General features: G+C 35.3%; 1 protein-coding gene across 2 annotated transcripts; it reads right to left on the reverse strand.

The window, feature by feature from the left end:
* Window positions 1-8,665: 8,665 nt before the first annotated feature.
* On the reverse strand, window positions 8,666-19,908 carry LOC104888482 (nuclear poly(A) polymerase 3). Of its 2 annotated transcripts, XM_010673477.4 has the most exons (10): window positions 19,312-19,906; window positions 19,149-19,226; window positions 17,341-17,448; window positions 16,326-16,388; window positions 16,081-16,242; window positions 15,714-15,827; window positions 12,886-12,948; window positions 10,494-10,799; window positions 10,046-10,216; window positions 8,666-9,567 (listed from the first exon to the last, which is right to left on the reverse strand). In XM_010673477.4, exons 1-10 carry the CDS (start codon window positions 19,450-19,452, stop codon window positions 9,199-9,201), a joined length of 1,575 nt encoding a protein of 524 aa, XP_010671779.2. In that variant the 5' UTR covers window positions 19,453-19,906; the 3' UTR covers window positions 8,666-9,198. The 2 variants fall into 2 exon arrangements, with proteins under 2 accessions (XP_010671779.2, XP_010671781.2); XM_010673479.4 differs by lacking the exon at window positions 15,714-15,827 and having other exon boundaries at window positions 19,312-19,908.
* Between the last annotated feature and the right edge of the window lie 305 nt (window positions 19,909-20,213).

Below are 20,213 nucleotides of genomic sequence, written 5' to 3' on the forward strand. Positions count from 1 at the left end.
ATTAAAGTATTTTCAGTTTATTTTAAAAGACTTCCGCTGTATTATCTGATTAGCCTTACGTATTATCATGCGTGGCATAACAACTCCCGCAATTTCTCCTAGTTTATAAAAGGAGGAGTCGTGGGGGTGTTACAGTTCTCTTCGACGTAAAACAGCCGAACTGAACTGAACTGAATTGAATTAAATTGAATTGAATTAAACTCAATTGAATTAAATTGAATGTAATAAATATATATAAATAATATTTAAACAATAATAATATGAATATTAAACGGTTTTTTCACCAAATGCCCCCGAGTTTTCACGAAATTCACCGGGTACCCCTGCACTTTTGAAAATACATGAGGTACCCCTCAATTTTTGAACAATACACACAAATGCCCTTAATGACTAACGGCGGTTAACTCCATTAACCACCGTTAGTCATTAACTGTTATTTTGTTGTTTTGAGCCATAATTAACTACTAACCCAAACCCTAACCTTAAACCTAACCCTAAACCCTAACCCTAACCCTAACCCCTAACCCTAACCCTAACCCTAACCCTAACTTCTAACATTAAACCTTGTACCCTAACCTTAAACCCTAACCACCCTCCCCACCACCCCATCCACCCACCACCCAGCAGACCCCCCTCCCCAACCCACCCTACCCACTATCTCAGCAGACCGCCCCTCCCCAACCACCGGTCGCGCCCTTCCCCACCCCTCGCAGGCCGCAGCCCCTTTCTCCACCCCCTCGAAGCCGCCCACCCCACCAAGCCCCCACTGGAATTTCGCTCCCTCCCTCACCTCCGATGAGTTTCAGTCCCCTCCCCCCACCCCTTCCACCCTTGTCGATTGTCGCACCCTCCCCCCCAACCCTAGTTGATTTCGGAACCAAACCTCCACCCTCGTTGATGAACAACCCAGAAACCCACGCGTGAACAGAAACCAGCCGGGGTGGAGGGAAGGGTGTCGAAATCGACTGGGGTTGCGGGGGAGGGTACCGAAATCGATTGGGGTTAGGGTTAGAGTTTTGGGTTAAGGTTAGGATTACGGGTCAATTATAGGGTTTAAAATAAAAAATTAGGGTTAATGACTAACGGCGGTTAACGCCGTTAGTCACTAAGGGTATTTGGGTGTATTGTTCAGAAACTGAGGGGTACCCCGTGTATTTTCAAAAGTGCAGGGGTACCCGGTGAATTTCGTGAAAACTCAGGGGCATTTGGTGAAAAAATCGAATATTAAATAATAATTATAATGATAAGTAATAATAGTGAATAATTAATATTGAATAATAATAATAGTATTTTGGATATTTTAAATGATAATTATAAATAAATAATATTAATCATAAATTATTAATAATAATAATTACTGATAATAATAATAATGATAATTAATAATTATTATTTTATATTATTTATATTAATATATTAATACTTGATGATGATTATATAATAACAATAATATCTAAGAAGTAAATTAATATTACTCTTTTAATAATTAAATTTAATAATATAATAATATTTAGTAATAAAAATAATGATTGGATCGGACCGCGCAAAATTGGACCATAAACCGTTTTGACGCGATTTGGTTGGTTTATGGGCTATAAACCTGGGTTTATTTGTGCTTTTGACCTAAACCATGTTCCTCCTAATAATAATAGTAATAATAATGAGTAAAGCTATAATAAACAAAATAATATATAGAAATAATAATTATTATAATAATACTTAATAATAATGATATGAAAATAAATAATAATAATAATAATAATAATAAGAGTAATTAGTAAAATAAATTAGACCAACATAATAATAATATATAACAAAATGGTTATAAAAGAATGGACCTGAACTGAACTAAAAATAAGCTGGGGAGAACAAGCCCTAAGTCATGCACTCATGCCAAATCCCAAGAAAGGTTTTGGGAGAAAAATATTATTAGGCCCGCATAAATTCGAAAATACCCCAAAAATTGCCAAAATTAAAGGTTAATACACGCTCTCGAATGTTCTCGGTTTCCGAGAACCATAGGCTATAGTATGCCTCATGGGGATATGGAAGGCCAATCTAAGAACTCCCATGGTTTAGAACAAGCATATAACGGCTTTCATCGCCATTTTGAGGTTGCATCTGAAAAAATATATGGGGTATTTAGAAATATTATGAGGCAATACGATGGGTCTCAAGCACTCGTGATACGTTATAAGTCATCCTGGATACCCCTAGGAACATTGAGGAGAAAAATATGGTTGGACTTGTAGAATTAGAAAAAGCGCACAAAATAACCCTAACTGAAGGTTATAAATACACAATTTTGGACGTTACCGGACCCCGACACAACAATCCATGGGATGCCTCCTGGGTACACGGGAGGTCATTACAAAGGACTTACATGGCATGGAACACACATATGACGACTTTCACAGCCATCGCAAGGTCATCCTAGGATGTACCAGAAAAGTATGAATGGGATATTTATAGAGATTCTGAGGCAATGCAAAGGGGCCAAAGCACTCAGAATACGTTATAAGTCATGCCAGATAACGTAGTCCGTATGAAGGTTTGAGGAGTAAAATATGGTTGGGTCCATAAAATAAGAAAACGCCACATAACAAACGAAATTGAAGATTATAATACACTCTTTCAGATATTCCTAGGGCTGGGGCACCGAAGGCCACGGGATGCCTCATGGGGACATGAGAGGTCAATTTAAGAACTCTCATGGCCTAGAACAGGTATATAATGGATTTCATGACCATTCGGGATTGCATCAAAAAGTATAAATAGGGTATATAGAGGTATTCTAAGGCAATTTAAAGGGTCACAAGTACTCGGGATACGTTACAAGTCATGTCGAAGCCCCTAGGAAGGTTTTCGAAAAAAGTATTACCGGGTCCGAGGAAGTCCAAAAATGCCCCAAAAAACGCCTATATTAAAGGTTATAATACACACTTTTGGATATTCCAGGGGACTGGGCACCTAAAGCCATGTGATGCCTCTTGGGGACATGGAAGTTCATTCCAAATGACTATCATGGCTTGGAACGGACATATGACGACTTTCAAAATCATTTCGGGACCATTATAAGGTTTCATTGAAAAAGTATGAATAGGGTATTTTGAGGCATTCTGAGGCAATGCAAATGGTCCCAGCCACTCGCAAAATTGTTACAACTCATGCTAGAGCCCCTAAGAAAGTTTTGGGAGAAGAACACGATCGGGCTTGGAGGAGTCTAAAAAGCCCCCAAGATAGCTAGAATCAAAAGTTGTAATACACACTTTTTCAGACAGTCCCCGAGTTTGGGCGTCGTAGGGGACATAGGATACTGGTTGGGGACATAGAATGTCAATTTAAGAACTCTGGTGGCTTAGAACGAGAATATAACGACTTTCACGGCAATTTCGTTGTTGCAACTGAAAAGTATAAATGGAGTATTTAATTAGTGGTATTCTAAGGAAATGCAAGGTTCCTAAGCACTCGGGATTCATTACAAGCCATGGCGGATCCATTAGAACAGTTTCGGGTGTAAAATATTACTAGGCCCGAGTAAGTCTGAAAATGTCTCAAAACAGCCAAAATTGAAGGTTATAATCCACGCTTTTGGATGTTCTCAGGACTCGGGAACTAGAGGTCATGGAATGCAACCTAAGGAGATGGGATGTTAATTTCAGAACTCACATGGCCTAGAATAGGCATATAACACCTTTCACGACAATTTCGTGTCTACACCGAAAAAATATAATTGGGTTATTTCGAGGCATTCTGAGGCAATATAATAGATTCCAAGCACATGTGATACATTATAAGTAATCTCGGATCCCCTAAGAAAGTTTAAGTAGAAAATATAGGCCCCGTAAAAAGGCCATAAAATTGCCAAAATGGAAGGTTCTAGTGGCTCGAGCACCAAAGACCATGGGATGCCTCCTGGGGACATCGGATGTCATCCAAAGGAATCTCATGTCATGTGTTAGAACAGACATATGACCGCTTTAGCGACTATTTTGGGGCCATTTCGAGGGGTTTTTAGCGCAAAAATATTAATGGGGTATTTAGATGCATTCTGCAGCAATAGAAAGGGTTCCAATCACTCTGGATACGTTACAAGTCGTTCCCAAACTCAGAGGAAAGTTTTGGAAGGAAAATATGACGGGGCTTGTGAGAGTCTGTATATGCCCCAAAACAGGTAAAATTGAAGGTTATTATAATGGTATAGGATAATTTTTTCAAAGATGATCTGATTAGATACTCCGAAATTGAACACTCCAAAAATGCCCCAAAATAGAACACTCTGAGAACAGCAACAACCTCAACTCAAACACCCGCTTTAATTTTAAACTAGTTATTAGGCCCGGGCGATGCCTCGGGTAAGAAAATTTTTATTTATTAATATTGTACTTTGATATAATAGCACTAAATACTACTTGGTCTAGTGGTTAAAATTTTAGTACATGAACTTGAGGTCACGGGATCAAAACCTATACTATGCAATTTGTAATTTTTTTTATTGTACATGGATTACATGATCTAAAACTCCATAGGGAGAGCGTCACATGGCACCGTTCCTAATTTACGCACGCCTTTTAATATATTAGTATAGATAATTCCAAGTAGTGACATTAAAGGAAAGGATAATAATAAGACAAAGATGACACCAAATTTACCTTTTTCAACTCTATTTTGAGAATGATATGTGTAATCTACGATATTCATATCGTACGTTACTCGGGCTCGAACGGGTATGAATATGTGTCAAAGTGTTCGACTGAACTATTTTATGAAAGTTTACCCTGATTTTCACCAAAATGATGCATTGAAGTGTCAATACCCATGTTAGAGGGTTGAGGATCAAACATGGTATTTGATGTGAAGTGAAGAGTCCGAGTGACGTAGTTCATTTTGGGACTAAGGTTATGTTCAGCTTACCTTATTTTTACTTATTTCAGATCAGATCAGAAAAATAAGTTCAGATCAGATAAGTTCAGATTATGCTTATATTTTAAAACTTATTATTATGGGTAATGTTATATGTTTCTTAAAATATATTTCTTAAAATAGAAACAGTTTAAAAATTCAAGACAAAATTACACATCATTTGAGGTAATAAATGCTTGATTCAACTTTTTATTTCCATTTTTAGCTTCTTATATGTAGCCCTAAGGGCTATGTATATCATTTTCCTATTATTATTGTTGTGATTATCATGATTATTATGATGATTATTATAATTATTAGCATTACTAATGCTATTATTATTGTTATTGTTATTGTTATTATTATTACTATTAATATTACTATATACTAGAACATTTGCTCAAAAGGATTATTATTATTGTCCTTGTTGTACTTATTAATTATTAATATTGGTAATCATTATTAATGTCGTTGCTACGTTCAATAAGAAGAATGTTCTTTTGGTATTTTTACTTGTTATTTTTATATTTATTCTAATTAACAAATTTTATCTCCGATGTTCTTTTTAATGTCGTACGTATAATGAACATAACAATAGTATGTGATGTTTATTTTTTTTAACAATTTTGATAGAATAATATAAAGTATATGTTACTAGTCTATAAAAAACATGAGTAGCATGGATAACTTAATGGTGTTGGCATCAAGTTCAAATTTTTTCCTACATGGGATTTCAAGTTATCTTTAAAAACAAAGTTTATATAGAACATGACAACGATATAGGAAGAATCATTAATAGTTTTGTGTAAGATCATATGATTACATATATTTATCGGTTTATTTATGATAAAAAACCATTTATTGATATAACAAAGAACATGTTGTTAGTTAAATCCAAACATGTCATCAATATAAAAATAATATCTATCTTTTATTTTTAGAATGTGTTCTTTAAATAGATTATGTATCTCTTTCAATATGTGTTCTTTTTTTTTTATTATGATTATATGTTATTTTCATTACTACCTAAATTCTTATACATGAACAATATATTCTCTTTACCATGAACAATATATTTTTTTAACCTAAACATGTGTTCTTTCTATTTTTAATAGTATGTTCAAATACTAATATGTTCTTTTTCAAAAAAAAAAAAGATAATAATAATAATATTAATAATAATAATTGTTAGGAAATCGGTGTTGTAGTTTGATTGATGCGGAACGGAAAATCAATGAAATAATAAAGGTGAGAAAACAATAAAGATGAACAAACAAAGAACACAAGGATTTACGTGGTTCAGTCAAATTTGACCTACGTCCACAGGTGGGGGATTAGAGCTTCTTCACTATAATGGAGAAAATCAGAGAGAATAATACAAGGAGTCCTAAATTCTAAAGGCTAAAAGTGTTTCATAAGTTGTGTTTAAATAATGAACACTAAGAGGTCCTTTTATAGCATAAGGAACCCCGCACAAGAATCCTAGAATATACTCCGCACAAAACCCTAAAAAAAAACTGATTCGGAAACTTATCTTCAAAACCGCGAGTCGCGGTGGCTACCGCGAGTCGCGGTATGCTCTCGGCAGTCATTCGTAAAACGGAAGTAACTTTCTCGTTTCTCATCCGAATTGGGCATATGACCTATCGTTGGAAAGCTCTTTGAACAAGCTATCACCTCCAATTCGAATCACATCAAAATCATTTGTAGATTGAAAGATATGTGCATTCAAAGTTATCCTTATGCCATTCACAAGATTTCAAGTCATAATTAACAATAATAATAATAATTATTATTATTATTATTATTATTATCATTATTATTAAAAGTTGTGCATAATAATAAAATGATAGTAATAGTAATACTAATACTAGTAATGAAATACAAAATAATAATATGTTTTATAAAACATAAGTTCAAATCAGATCAAATTAAAAAAAAATTCAAATCATATCAAATCAAATCGGATAAGTTTGGATCAGTAGAAACTACAGTTAACTAAGCATAGCCTAACATGCTAACATCTATGAGTCAACGAGTTTTATCAATGGAAAGAACTATACGCTCCTCCATGAACAATTTTGATATTACAGAGTAGGTTTGAAGGACTTTTGTTCTTTTTTTACTTCCCATGTATGATGTATGTATCGTTGTTGTGGTTCTATTTACATTAGTTGTTTCACTTAAAATTAGCTATCACCATTTTAGTACTGGCTTCATTTTGTTAGTTTACCTGATGTGATTTTAGCCTATCATGGCTGCTATGCCTTTGTTGTCTTTTATACAAATCTGTTATGTGGTGTTGTCCCCTGGTGCCTATGGTGGTTGTCGAATTTGTTCTTGAGTATCATAGAAAATAAGAAAAAGACGCTAAAGAAAAAACTCAAAGAAAATCTAGAAGAAAAACTATAAGAAAAAGCAATGACACATGCAATTTAAGTTTTTTATATGCTAGAAATGTTTAAGCTGATTTTTACCTTAGAAGATTCTTATGACCCCAACCCTACAGAATATGTTGACATTGAAAATGTAGACTCAGAGCCGAGTGTAGTCTTCTATTGGGTCTCAATCTGGGTCGATCTATAAATTTTGAAGTAACTTCACTTGAGAAGGAGTTTAGGAACAATATCAGCAACGGCTATAAAGGAGTGTCCAGGAAGATGGAAATGAGTGTTGTGCCAGCTGCAAATCTGCTTACCATTACACAGTTTCCTGCCAGAATAAACACTTGGAGAATACCAGTTTATGATTTGCGAAGAGTGCTTGTGTACTCGAGACACCAGCCAAACTATTTTGCCAGTTACGCTGCCACTAGTGGATACCATGCTAGCTCATAGGATATAGGCTAAGTACTAATTTGCTTTCTTGAAACTGATATAATAAAAAATGAACAATCATGGGAAGAAAAGAAATAGAACTCAACGAAAGTGAGCTGAGCTAGATGAGCTGAACTGAATTGAAATAAGTTAAACAAACTAAAGTGAACTGAAATAAACTGAACTAAAATAAGGCTCAAAAGAACAAAGCTGAAGTGTAGTGTTTGAGGGCAGAATCCCATTATCAAGTTCCCTACTTTCAATCACTTTACTTGCAAGTGCTAGACCAAGGCTATGTTGGTTAACGTTTACTTATTTTCCTCTTATAAAGGAAAATTTAATCTATTTTTGTTATTCCTCTGTCTCTGGTAAGGAGTATGATTATCCTACATGAGTAGTCATTTGTTTTCTTATTCTCTAGGTATGTTTTTTGTGCATCACGTCTTCAGTCCTTGTATAAAAAAATCAAATAAGGTTTAGTAACGACTACTAGGCTAATGAGTTCATATAAGTACATTTCAATAAAAATAAAATTTAACACTCTCACAAAATAAGGTATAATAAGTTCGAATAAGATCTATTAAGTTCATATATGTTCAGACAAACAAAAATAAGTTAAATGAAACACGCTCTTACGCCCCTTTTTTAAACTGAATTGTACTAACCTGAACTGAACTAAACTGAAATTAACTAAACTAAATTGAAATAAAATGAACTAAACTTAGATAAACTAAACTGCAAATAGTTGAACTAAACTAAAGTTAACTAAACTGAACTTAGAAAAACTGAATTACAGATAGCTGAACTAAACTAAAGTTAACTAAACTGAACTTAACTAAATTTCACTAAGCTGAAAATAAGTCCGAAAGAACAGGATCTTAGTCTTTGTATCTTATCTAATGAGCAGGAATTCATGAGTGTAATTATGTTGAAAAAAGGGAGTCCAATCCAAGAAAAGAAACCATGTCATTTGGCAAGTAGAGGAAGTCTTAAAGAAAGAACCTCGAAATGTATGGGAAGTCCACAAATTTCTAAAATCATTAACAAGCCACACTCTGGCCAAAAAATGAGTACTATTTTTGTTCCTCATAACGTCAATCGCATAGCAGCAGATATTCAATGTACTATACTTGCTTTTCCCTCTACAGTATACTCGCACAACGCAAAAGTATCTTCATGTAACCCTTTACATTTCAAAGACAATTCCTAATCTTTTATGCACAAATGATAATGCTACAGATAAAGTAACCAAAAACAGTTATAGGCTTATAGCAACCAATGCAACTATTGACTAAGGTTGCAAAAGCACCTCTCTAGTTGATAATTATCTTTTCGCTCGCGCTGAAACTGTGTACAGACTAGAAAGTTGAGCATAGGTCAGATATACTCTTCTTGTTTCTTTTTTTTTCTCTGATTTTTTTTTTCTTTTTTTTTTTAGTATATCAATTTCCAGAAAGCAAATTAGCACTTGTCCTAAACCCTACAAGCTAGCATGATCTCCCTCAGAGGCGGCATAACCAACAAAATAGCTTGGCAGGTGCCTCGAGTACACAAGCACTCTTTGCTGATCATAATCAGGTATTCTCCGAGTGTTTATTCTGGCAGGATACTGCGCAATTGTAGGCAGCTCTGCAGCAGGCACAACACCCAGTTCCATCTTCCCTGGCACTCCTTTATAACCGTGGCTGAGATTGTTCCTGAACTCCTTCTCAAGTGAAGTTACTTCAAAATTTATAGATCGACCCAGATTGAGACCCCAATAGAAGACTACACTCGACTCTGAGTCTACATTTTCAGTGTCAACATATTCTGTAGGGTTGGGGTCACAAGAAACCCGGATCTCCTCCAACTGCAAGAAAACCAACATGAGAATCTTCTCTTACAACCACAGGCATCAGGGAGAGGGAAAGCACGTTTATTGTAGCCCTTTATGTTACTAGACTAGGCGTACAGGTGAAAACTACTTCTAAGAAGACTAGAGGCAGGTAGGCTTGCAGCTTTACCCACAACAACAAAAAGGTGCTGGAGAAGAAGTTAACGAGTATAACACATGCACACACACATTTAACATAGGAGACATGGTTACATGAATGATAAAAAGGCCGACATATATAATCGAATTCGAACAATTGCAGTTATTCAAGGACACAGATTGGTTTCTATCATTAACAGCTTATGTTAAAAAAATTCAAAAATTCAAAGTCATAGTGCTTGAAGAAAAAAACAAAAGGGGCCATTTACCATTCACAGCTGCACAGGAAATTACTACAAATGTTCATAAACATCAATGGCCTGAGGCATCAAAATTTATAGAAAGTTTCACTTACCTTCAAAATGAGAGAGGGAAAACGTGACTTCACCCATCCAACCCAGTCTCCCAGATCATCTATCGCAGAAGCTACGAGGTAAATTTTGAGAAATCGGGAATATGACTTCCGGTATGCATTACCATAAGGTTCAAATAAATTATCCCAGTTAGAATCAGGACTCAGAATCTCCTGCAATGTTGAAAAAATGTCAAAGGATATGAGTCCCTGAAAGACATAAACTACACAGACAAAGGTCAAATCCGAATAAAACATCAACAGCTACATTATTCGCTGAAAGACATAAACTTCAATACCATTATGACCATTATTACCACTTACCAAACTGCCGTAAAACCCAAAGAATAGTGTGTTTTGTAGCGCTTTTATGGACAATGGAGGTCAAAAAACAATAAGTCACATATATCGATCAAGCGTCAAGCAACTAAGCTTCATAAAACCTACTGACCTTGACAATGTTCTGCCCTCGGAGAAATTCTGCCCTGATTCGGTTGAATGTGCTCCGTGTGATGTTGGACTGGCAGTATTGATATGGGCTGCCAGGCAGTCCGATGGGCATCAAAGATCTTCTCTCAGGCACATCTTCCACAGTCTGCATCATACCATCTTGCAAGAGAACAGGTGTAGGCCAAGGCCAACTGGCAAATGTGTTAAAGAAACTCATCACCAGGGCACTTAGGTAAGCATCTGGACTCCTCTGACAAATAAAAGCTGATAGTACAGCTAAATGTATTCCTCCAAGGAATCCAAACAACTGAACACAAACACAGATTGTTAGATATCTGGTGAGGTAGAGGGTACCTCAAGATGGGAATACCCTAGTGACAAGAATATAAACAGTGAAGGAAAGATGCAACTTAGAAGAAAACATATACTGAAGAAAGTTCTTAAATTCCAAACTTTATCTTGTCTTTGCTTGCATACTTCCACACCCTTTGGCTTTTTTTCCAGAAATACAAAAAACTTAATTTGCATGTCTCATCGCTTCCTCTTCCAATCCCTTTTCTAGTTTTTCTTCTAGATTTTCTTTGGTTTTTTCTTTAGCGTATTTTGCTATGATACTCAAGAAAAAATTCAATTCAACCACCAGTGGGACAGCACCACATAACTGGTTTCCTGACAAATTGGAATCTGGTTTGTATATGGAGTTATGGACTGCTAAAAGACAACAAAGGCATAGCAGCCATGATAGGCTAAAATCATATCAGGTAAACTAACAAAATGAAGCCAGTACTAAAATGGTAATAGCTAATTTTAAATGTAACAGCTAATGCAAATAGAACACAGAACAATACATACATGTGAAGAAAAAAAGGGAAAAAAGTCCCAACCCTTCAAACCATACCCTATAATATCAAAATTGGATATGGAGGAGCGTATAGTTTTTTTCATTGATAAAGCTTGTTGACTCATGTAAGCCTGTTAGTCACATCAATGCTTTCTTCACCACACATTCAAAGCCTAAAATGATCTATGTCACTCAAACTCTCCACTTCACCTCAAGTACCATGTTTGATCCTCGACACTTACAACATGGGTATTGAACACTTCAATGCATCACATTTTGGTGAAAATCATGGTCAACTTTCATACAATAGCCGAATCGAAAACTTTGACACATACTCATGCCCGATCGGGTCCGGGTAATATAGGATATGAGTATTGTAGATTCTGCATATCATTCTCAAAATAGAGTTGAAAAGGGTAAATTTGGTGTCATCTTTGTCTTATTATTATCCTTCCCTTCAATGTCACTGGTTAATTTATCTGAATTATAAGGGGTGTTTGATTTGAGGTCTCTAAGAGATGGGAAGAGATTATCCCGCTTCCTTTCGTTTGTTGTTGTTTGGTTCACATTGTTGTGGTTCCTTTCTCCACTTAGGTGAATAGAGTTACTCCAAATGTCTTCTTCCTGTGTTTCCCTATTCCTTAACCACCAGCACCGCCAAGACTTAGATTTCCCTTATCTCACTTTTGGCTCACACAATGCTATAATCATTCACCACCATACCTATGCCCCGCCAAGAATGCCACCCCCAAGTTTCAAGCAATGTCGCATAATTTGCAGCTTGCTCCGGAACAGGTTCAGGCATGAAATTCGGCTTTTAATGTATTGCTTTCGAGGTACAGGCCCTCTTCCCCTGTGAATTTGGGAATTCTGTTCCAATTCGCCCGTTCCATTTTAAAATCCTCAAAAAACTTGGGCAAATCATGTATTCCTGTGACATTGGTCTTGTTTCAAGACCAACCGACCGACCACCCCCCCCCCCTTCAAATTTATCCCCATCACCTAACACCTCCTGCAAGCAACCACCACTACCATCAGAGCCCTCAATCACCAACATCCAGCCACCACCATCACTATCACTCTCGCCCATCACCCATGACCACAGCGCAAGTGACGACCGCGACTGGTGTTAGTATCCTTTACTAACATGACAAGGCCTATATTATTAAGAAAAAATTACTTAAACCTTTTGTATAAGTCTATTCCTTGTGTCACTTATGGATGGCACAGCCTGGCGGTGAAAAAAATTTCTCAAGTTTTGCTCCTTGCACAGACATTAATTTGGCCTTCGGAAAGAAAAAAATGCATAATGCTTGCACCTTGTGATGGAGGATCATAGCCTTAGTTATGTGAACATATCATGTCACACTTGTTACTCATCAATCTCAGAAATGTATGCTGATAACCAGCAGAAACAGATGCATACATATCATGAAATTAAATGAGTACAAAAAGCATACATTCCAGAGCTTGAAAAACGTCATGTACTACATAAAATTTGAAGGCAAAAAGTCCATCTCTAGTTGAGAAAGTTCGAACAAAGATGACTTACATTACCATAAACACCACGACGTTTGGCCCAAAACTTGATGCATCGCAGCAATGACTGAAAATTCTGCAACATATGTACAACATAAATGAGAAACCCATAATAAAAATGCAAAGTCACACATCGAAGGTGATTGATCTGGTCTAAAGAAATCGCAATAGAGAGATTCCACATAATATTGTTATATAAAATGACGATTGATATCTTTCATCTAATCTTTTTTTTTTTACGGTGATATCATTTATAGATGCGGTTAGCTACTAATGCTAAGGAAATCTGCGATAGCAGCAATGACAGGCTCATCAATCAATCAACAACACACTTGTAAATTATTCTCTCTACCTTTCTTCCACAGCTCTGGTGACTTTTAAATAAGGTCCACTAATTGATCTAATAAAATCAGAAACTTCACTGAGTTAGCTACGCAAAATATCTCCAGCATTCCATTCTTCTAGGAAACATTGCAAAGAAGTTGCAAAATCATTAAAGGTTTTCTTACAAGTTCAGGCACTAGCCCCCCCCCCCATAGCTGTAGCTACTAAAGTCTTACTTCATCCAAGTCGATCCTTCTCCCACTTGTGCAAGGTACAAGCCAAGTTTCAAATATTTCAAAAATGCATCTTACTTAAGTAGCAAATGATGGATGTTATCTATGAAGGACAAGAATATAATCATTATAATCGATGTTTTAAAATTCCGATGAGATTGCAACTAAGAGTAAGCGCAAACCTAGTAATGGTACTTTGCACCCGTAGAGTACTTTTTCCCCAAACGGCCAAGCCTCATACATACAGTCAGTTCCCATGAGCTAAGCCAAGATAACATGCGTATTCGATAAAGCGGAATTCAGACTCATGAGTCTCAAACAATAAACAATTTCGGTCTGAGCAAACGTTACAGCCAATTAACCAGTACAGTTACTGATACTAGAAGCCATGTGTCACAAAACTGTTCATGATTTATTCTGTTCCTTTTACTGATTTACTCTCTTTTTCTTTTACTTTGGAGGTTTTGACACCATCTTTTACGTACTATTTTGTCAATCCCCTCAAAAAGAAAAAGTACTATCTTGTTACTTTTGCTCTTCCTTCAGAATCTCTGTGTGCATTCATTTCTATTATAAAACTACTTTTACTTTCCACCTTACTATATATTCAGTCACTTATTTATTAGCAACCCTCCAGTTCTCAATAGCCATTTAACTCATTCACGGAGGAACTAAGTAAGTAAATCCCAAAGAGAAAAAGAAAGTTCAAAGTAATCCTTGAAATCTTGTATATATGTTGTCTTTTCAAATGGAACCCCTAACTATATCTATTTTTCCTAAACTAACTTTAAAGGGTAAAAAGAAGAAGGCCATAATTTGTGATCTTCAACAACAAGCGGATTCATTTTGCAAATGTTTTTTAAAAAGTTACTTTGCTTCTAAAAATTTTCACAGCTTCTGTTTGAAGACTAACTATCTAATAATAAAGACTATTATTAGGATTGCAACAGACTTTTTTCCTTCCATTAGAATTTTCTCGCATTTCCACTTCATCATTTTTGCTCTATATTGAATAGTTCCATTTCATTTATAAATTAATAATTGTTAAATAGAGTTCGTTCAAAATTAAGCATCTGATTCAGAACTACTGACATGCAAACTTTGGCTTCAGAACCACTCCTTGCCAGTAGCTTAGTGCTACTGCCCTAGATCAATTAAACTGGAAAGCAGGGCAGGTGAATGGAAATGGCTTGTTGTGCAAGCCTCTGAGAAAGTTTTACACTGGCCCCCAATGATTGTGAAGAATGAAATACTCTAGAAAAATCTAGACCCAAAAGGCTGGAATATAACAATAAATTTGAAAATGACACCACAATATCGCACTATATTAGGTAAGTACCGTTTTATTGGGGACATCCTAATCTAGAATTTCAGTAAATATCACAGGAGTATAATATACCAACAAACAATAATTGATCAAAGTGATCCTCATATAGCTCCTTAGCAGGATACCAGATGTTACCAATTAGTCCAACTAGTAATGATAGATCAAACACCAAGATGTGATGAACTGACCTAAGGTAGAGGGGTAATATGGGTAATGCATAATTAGTAAGTATTAGTAGTAACTTGAGGAATAACCGAATAAGATAAAAAGGGAGATGAACTGACCTAAGGTAGAGGAGTAATGTGGATAATGCATAATTAGTTAGTATTAGTAGTAACTTGAGGAATAAGATAGAAAGGGAGTGAGAGAAGAAATGCTATAAATAGAGGAGTAAGGAGAATGAACGGGTATGGAAAAATATTGTTAAGGGTTTCGCTTGTTCTTGGGAGAGAAACAAGCCTCTCGAAAGCTTGTTATTATCTTTGTTTCACTGTCAAATTCCAAATCATCAATCAAAGATCAGTTTTCCTTCTTAATCTTCTTCTTTGATTTGTTTTAAGATATCAGTCCATTACACAACAGCAGTCCTATCCTTTGTTTGAGGGTGAAAATGGGACAACGAAGGTTAATGCAAAGAAGTAAAAACATATTGGACAAGGTTCACCACGATACAGCCCACTAATCAACCCATTATTAGAATATTACTCGAGCAAATCATTATAGGAATAAAAATTAGTATGATTCCCTATTCTGCCATTTTTTGTGATATTGTGGAAATGGTGTGTGCGTGCATGTGTGTGCATGTGTGTGTGCCTGTGCATGCACGTGTGTGTGTGCACGCGCGCATGTGTATGTGAAGACCCTTATACCTAACAAATAGGTGGCGTGCGCCTTTTTCTATAATATGCTGTATAAGACAAAGAACTTAGTAAATTTCTGGAAATTCCATCATATTACCTCCACGTTTGGAACAAGTTGAAGGATGAGTTGGTTAACACGTACGCCGGACAAGCTTTTCCAACTAGTTTCATCAATACTGGTCAGAAATATTGGGTTCAGCAAGTCCACATTCTGCATTTATAGTATGCAGCAAATCAAAAAATGGAAATCGACAAATAAATTATTATATTTAGATGTATTCTCTTGTTGAGTCTTGTACAACTAAGAACTAAGGGAGAAAAGGGAAAATACTTACACGTGGTTACCAAAACAGACTAAACCATGAAACAAAAACAAGCAAAACAAAATCTAACAGTCATTCATCCTTACGCAATATCTATTTATTGATAAGACTTAGTTTCATCTTTAAACATGGAGAGCTTACTTCAGGAACAGACATGACTTGAAGTTGGGCATATGGAAAATCAACAGCAACCCCTTCGAACTTAAATCGCATTAGCGGAACCTTAGCATCCTTAACACAATGAATATCAGACACTTCAGGTCTGCCTTTTAGAATATTGTATAGAACAATAAAGAAATCCTCCTGCAATGACAATGACTAAAATGAAACATCCATAGATAAGCTATACATAAATTTAGATAGTATAGACAGAAAAAGGAACTTACTGCCATAGTAGCAAACCAGGGTCCAACACATAAAGCATCGATGTCTGACTCTGAACAATGAACCTGGGTATGGGATAGATATATAATTAGAACAAAAATAATTGTATCATACTCACTCGTTAAATCTTTCTAGAAGATAACTTGAACATTCAATCAGCCTCCCTTAAAAACAGAACATATTCCAAGCATTGATTCTAAAATTTGAGTGTCACCAACCATAAATTGCTTTATTACAAGCACATTCAACTTCAGATGCACATTGGAGATTATCAACTTCACAAATTTTGGTATCATATCATTTCACTTAATTGTACAAAATTATATACATCCTCCGTTAAATTTTACTTGGAGCACTTGCCATTTTCAGAAGCTTCAAAATAAATGCAACATTAACTTATTAGGCTTTTCAATCTTCTCTTCCCTCTTCTCTTTACATGGCATCTAATTCATCTGTCTCTCTCTCTATTTCGTATTACATGGGCTTTTTATAAAAGTGTGCATCTCCCCCCCCCCCATGTTACAAGTAAAAGAGGATGGATTGAGAAAATAGTTTCAGAAGTACCATCACTCAAACACTTTAGTAGACCTCAAGTACTCATGTTGTAGGCTTTGACCATGTAACACTAATATTGATGGCTTACTATTCATTTGGAACCAAAAACAAGCGAAATTTTCAAACACTAGATGAATCCTTAACGCATACCAATTCCCGACAACAGTTCCCCTAGTCCAAAAAAAAATAGTTTCTGAACAGTCAAAGCTTCCTGCATAGGCAACTTCACATGTATATAAAACCAACTTCCATATAGCTTATCACTTCTCAGGCGCCAAGGATTTTTAGATCCATTAGACATGAAATGCAATCTGATAATAGTATACTAGTAAAACAACACTTCGATACACATAAACCCAAAAAATCTTAACATATTATCTGTGGAAAATGACTTCATATGTGTAGAATTAAGATGAAACATAAGACCATGCACATAGTACAAGGGAAGAACATAAGTCTCACCCCAAGGCCATAGGATCCATAAGTTAATATAGTCGCTGATGCATCTCGAATCACATTTTCGGGAAGTTTCCTCTGCCAAGCAACTTTTGTGATCCATTTCTGTACGATCTACCACATAGCAATAATCACCATGATCCAATTAAAAAGAAAGTCCAAACACATGTATGTAGTTAGAATAAGATGCATATGAGCAACATAGCAGAATATGAATGTCATCAGCAGCTATGCTGACTGAAGCACTACTCTTAGAAGCATGAGGATACAACCAGTGGCGGATCCAGGAATTGAGCTACGTGGTTTCGGAATTGTTCGAACATAAATTCTAAATTACATTTTTATTATCTAGAGTTATAGTTTTAACGAAAAGGAAAACATTCAACAATTGTTCTTAACGAAACTTTCATTCTTGATTAGCAACTACCACAAATATGAAATCTAAATGACTAATAATTAACAACGAATCAACACGACGACAACACTAAAAAGCTCTTTGCATTTTGGGTGATATTGAGCTCTGTTACGAATTTTGTTTAGAAGTGATGTATAAAAATGTAAAAAATTAATAGATAAACTTTGAGTTTATAACATGCACAGTTAAAAAATTATAAAAATATATAACATTAATTATTTACATTTTAACACACTTCTCATTACATATCATATAAACATATGAGTAGTGAATCAAGTGATGGATAAAATGAATTTTTGACTAACTTTACTTAGTGCATATTTAATTTATTGCTCAAGCTAGGGAAAGAGGCCGAAAAGATTTAAACCAAATTCATTACCTTCTCAAATCTCAATGTATTTCATCAAGTCTATACACATTACAATAGTTGTCTGTGAATAGGAAATTATCCTCAAATAATAATTCTAAACAATAGCAAAGAATATCTTAAATATCCTAACATAAAGAAAAAGAAGAGCGAGAAATAAACAGAAGAACACATTGAATAACGGAAAAAAAAGACAATGGAATAAAGCTTCCTCTAAGGAATCGATCCAGCGACCTTGAATACCAAGTTGAGTTAACCTTGCACGCACAAGTTACCACTGAGCCACAATGGTATGCTTAAAATAATATGCGTGTTTTTTTTATATAACATTTTTTTATTTTGCAGTTTCTTCATGTTTCTTACCTGGATCCGCGTGGGTTCAGTTGAACCCACTTAACCCACGTTGGACCCGCCACTAGATACAACTAATTGATGTCAAATACCAATATACTAGTAGCTACTCGAGAAAGCCACGTATGCTAACAAAAAGATTATTCGGAGGCCTTGATTATTGCCATGCAATTGAACAGTATAATATTGTATAACAACCAATTCGAAAATCTTGAATTCATAATCCTACTTTGATGGATTGGCCGAAGATTCAATGAAAATTACACCAAAAATCAGGCCTTATTAAACCTAATTTGGCAAAATTGGCTTAAAGATACACTCAAAAACTACTTCTTGAAAGAGCTTCGCATTGCAAGCCAATATTTCCATTCTTTGATGCTAATAAAAAATTTACACACATAAAAACAATGAGAGGCTATTTCCTTTCTTTAAAAACTTTAAAAAAAAGACTGCATTTTCTTGAATATATCCCAAAATTCTAAGTGATGTTTCCTTCAACAACAGCCTGGAAAAGCAAAGCAGTGAAAGCACATATAGACTGGTTCCAAAAAAAATTTACTTTCGCAATTTATATTCAACGCCTCAAACTCAATCCTCAAATACTACCCACCAATAACAAAATATTAAAATAAATAAATAAAAATAAAAGAAAAAGAAAAATCTTGAAGAAAGACATAATACCTTCTTGAGCTTCTGGATGACTAATTCCCTCTTAAGTTCTTCTTCAGGAGATGGCAACAGCCCCGCTTCAGCCATGAACTAACAACAAGAACATCAAACCATTATTTTCTATAAAAAAAAAAATGAAAAAATTAAAAAAAAGGAAAAAAAAAATCCAAATTACCCGCATTAATGAAAAAGAGCGATGAACATCCATGCGAACAAGGAAAGAAGAACTCGACAGAAAGAAAGAAGGGCGTGAAAGAAAGCCAAAGTCTTGAGGATTTACTACTACTCTTCTTCTTTGATTATATGCATTTGCCATACACTAATTACTACTATGAAACTGCAATTTCCGCAATTGAAAACACACAGAGAAATTTGACGATTCTGAACAAAATCTAGGTTTCCGGAGGAAATCTTGATGTGAAGAAAGCGGAGATTGAAAAAAGAATGTAAATTAGTTCATCTTCATCAAAGAAGGAATTTGACGAAGAATTTGGAGAGAGAAGAGGGGGAAATTGTGGGTTTAAGATGGAAGAAAGTTGACTGAATTAGAAATTAGGGATTTCAAGTTGAAAGAGTATAGAGTTTTAGTAGAATGTAATTTGATTTGAAGGGAGAATTGATGTGGAGTTGTGAAGGTGGTTTTAATACTTCTAGTTTAACGGAGGAGCTGACTGCAGAGGTTGGAGTTGTATTTTTTGGGTCATTTCATGTTTCAAAGCAATGGTGAGCCACGTCCCTGACTCTTGAGGTGTGGAGGTAGAATTTTGAAATATCTTAGGTGGAGTTTCTATATTGGGGAAAAGAGGCAACTTTTATAGAGGTGTTATCCAATTTGAAGTCTTTCAAAAAAAAAAAATCTTACTATGACTTGGTTTTTTTATAATAAAAAAAAACGAAAGAAATTAGGGAGGAATTCAATTAGGGTGCATCTCTTCATTTTAATAAATTAAGTTTCAAATCTAATAAGTTCAGTTAAGTTCAGATACGTTCAGTTAAGTTTAAATAAGTTTCAATCAGGGCAATAAGGTCCAATCAGGTGTAATAAGTTACAATCAGGTGCAATAAGTTCCAATCAGG

This window comes from Beta vulgaris, chromosome 3 (genome assembly GCF_026745355.1).
Source record: "Beta vulgaris subsp. vulgaris cultivar EL10 chromosome 3, EL10.2, whole genome shotgun sequence".
Lineage (NCBI taxonomy): Eukaryota > Viridiplantae > Streptophyta > Magnoliopsida > Caryophyllales > Amaranthaceae > Beta > Beta vulgaris.

Coding starts and splice junctions, on each gene's coding strand:
- LOC104888482 (XM_010673477.4), bottom strand. CDS start 19,452: ATGGCAAATGCATATAATCAAAGAAGAAGAGTAGTAGTAAATCCTCAA. Junction 17,449..19,148: donor TCATCCAGAAGCTCAAGAAG/GTATTATGTCTT, acceptor GCTATGTGGTAG/ATCGTACAGAAATGGATCAC. Junction 16,389..17,340: donor ATGGATCCTATGGCCTTGGG/GTGAGACTTATG, acceptor TCCCATACCCAG/GTTCATTGTTCAGAGTCAGA.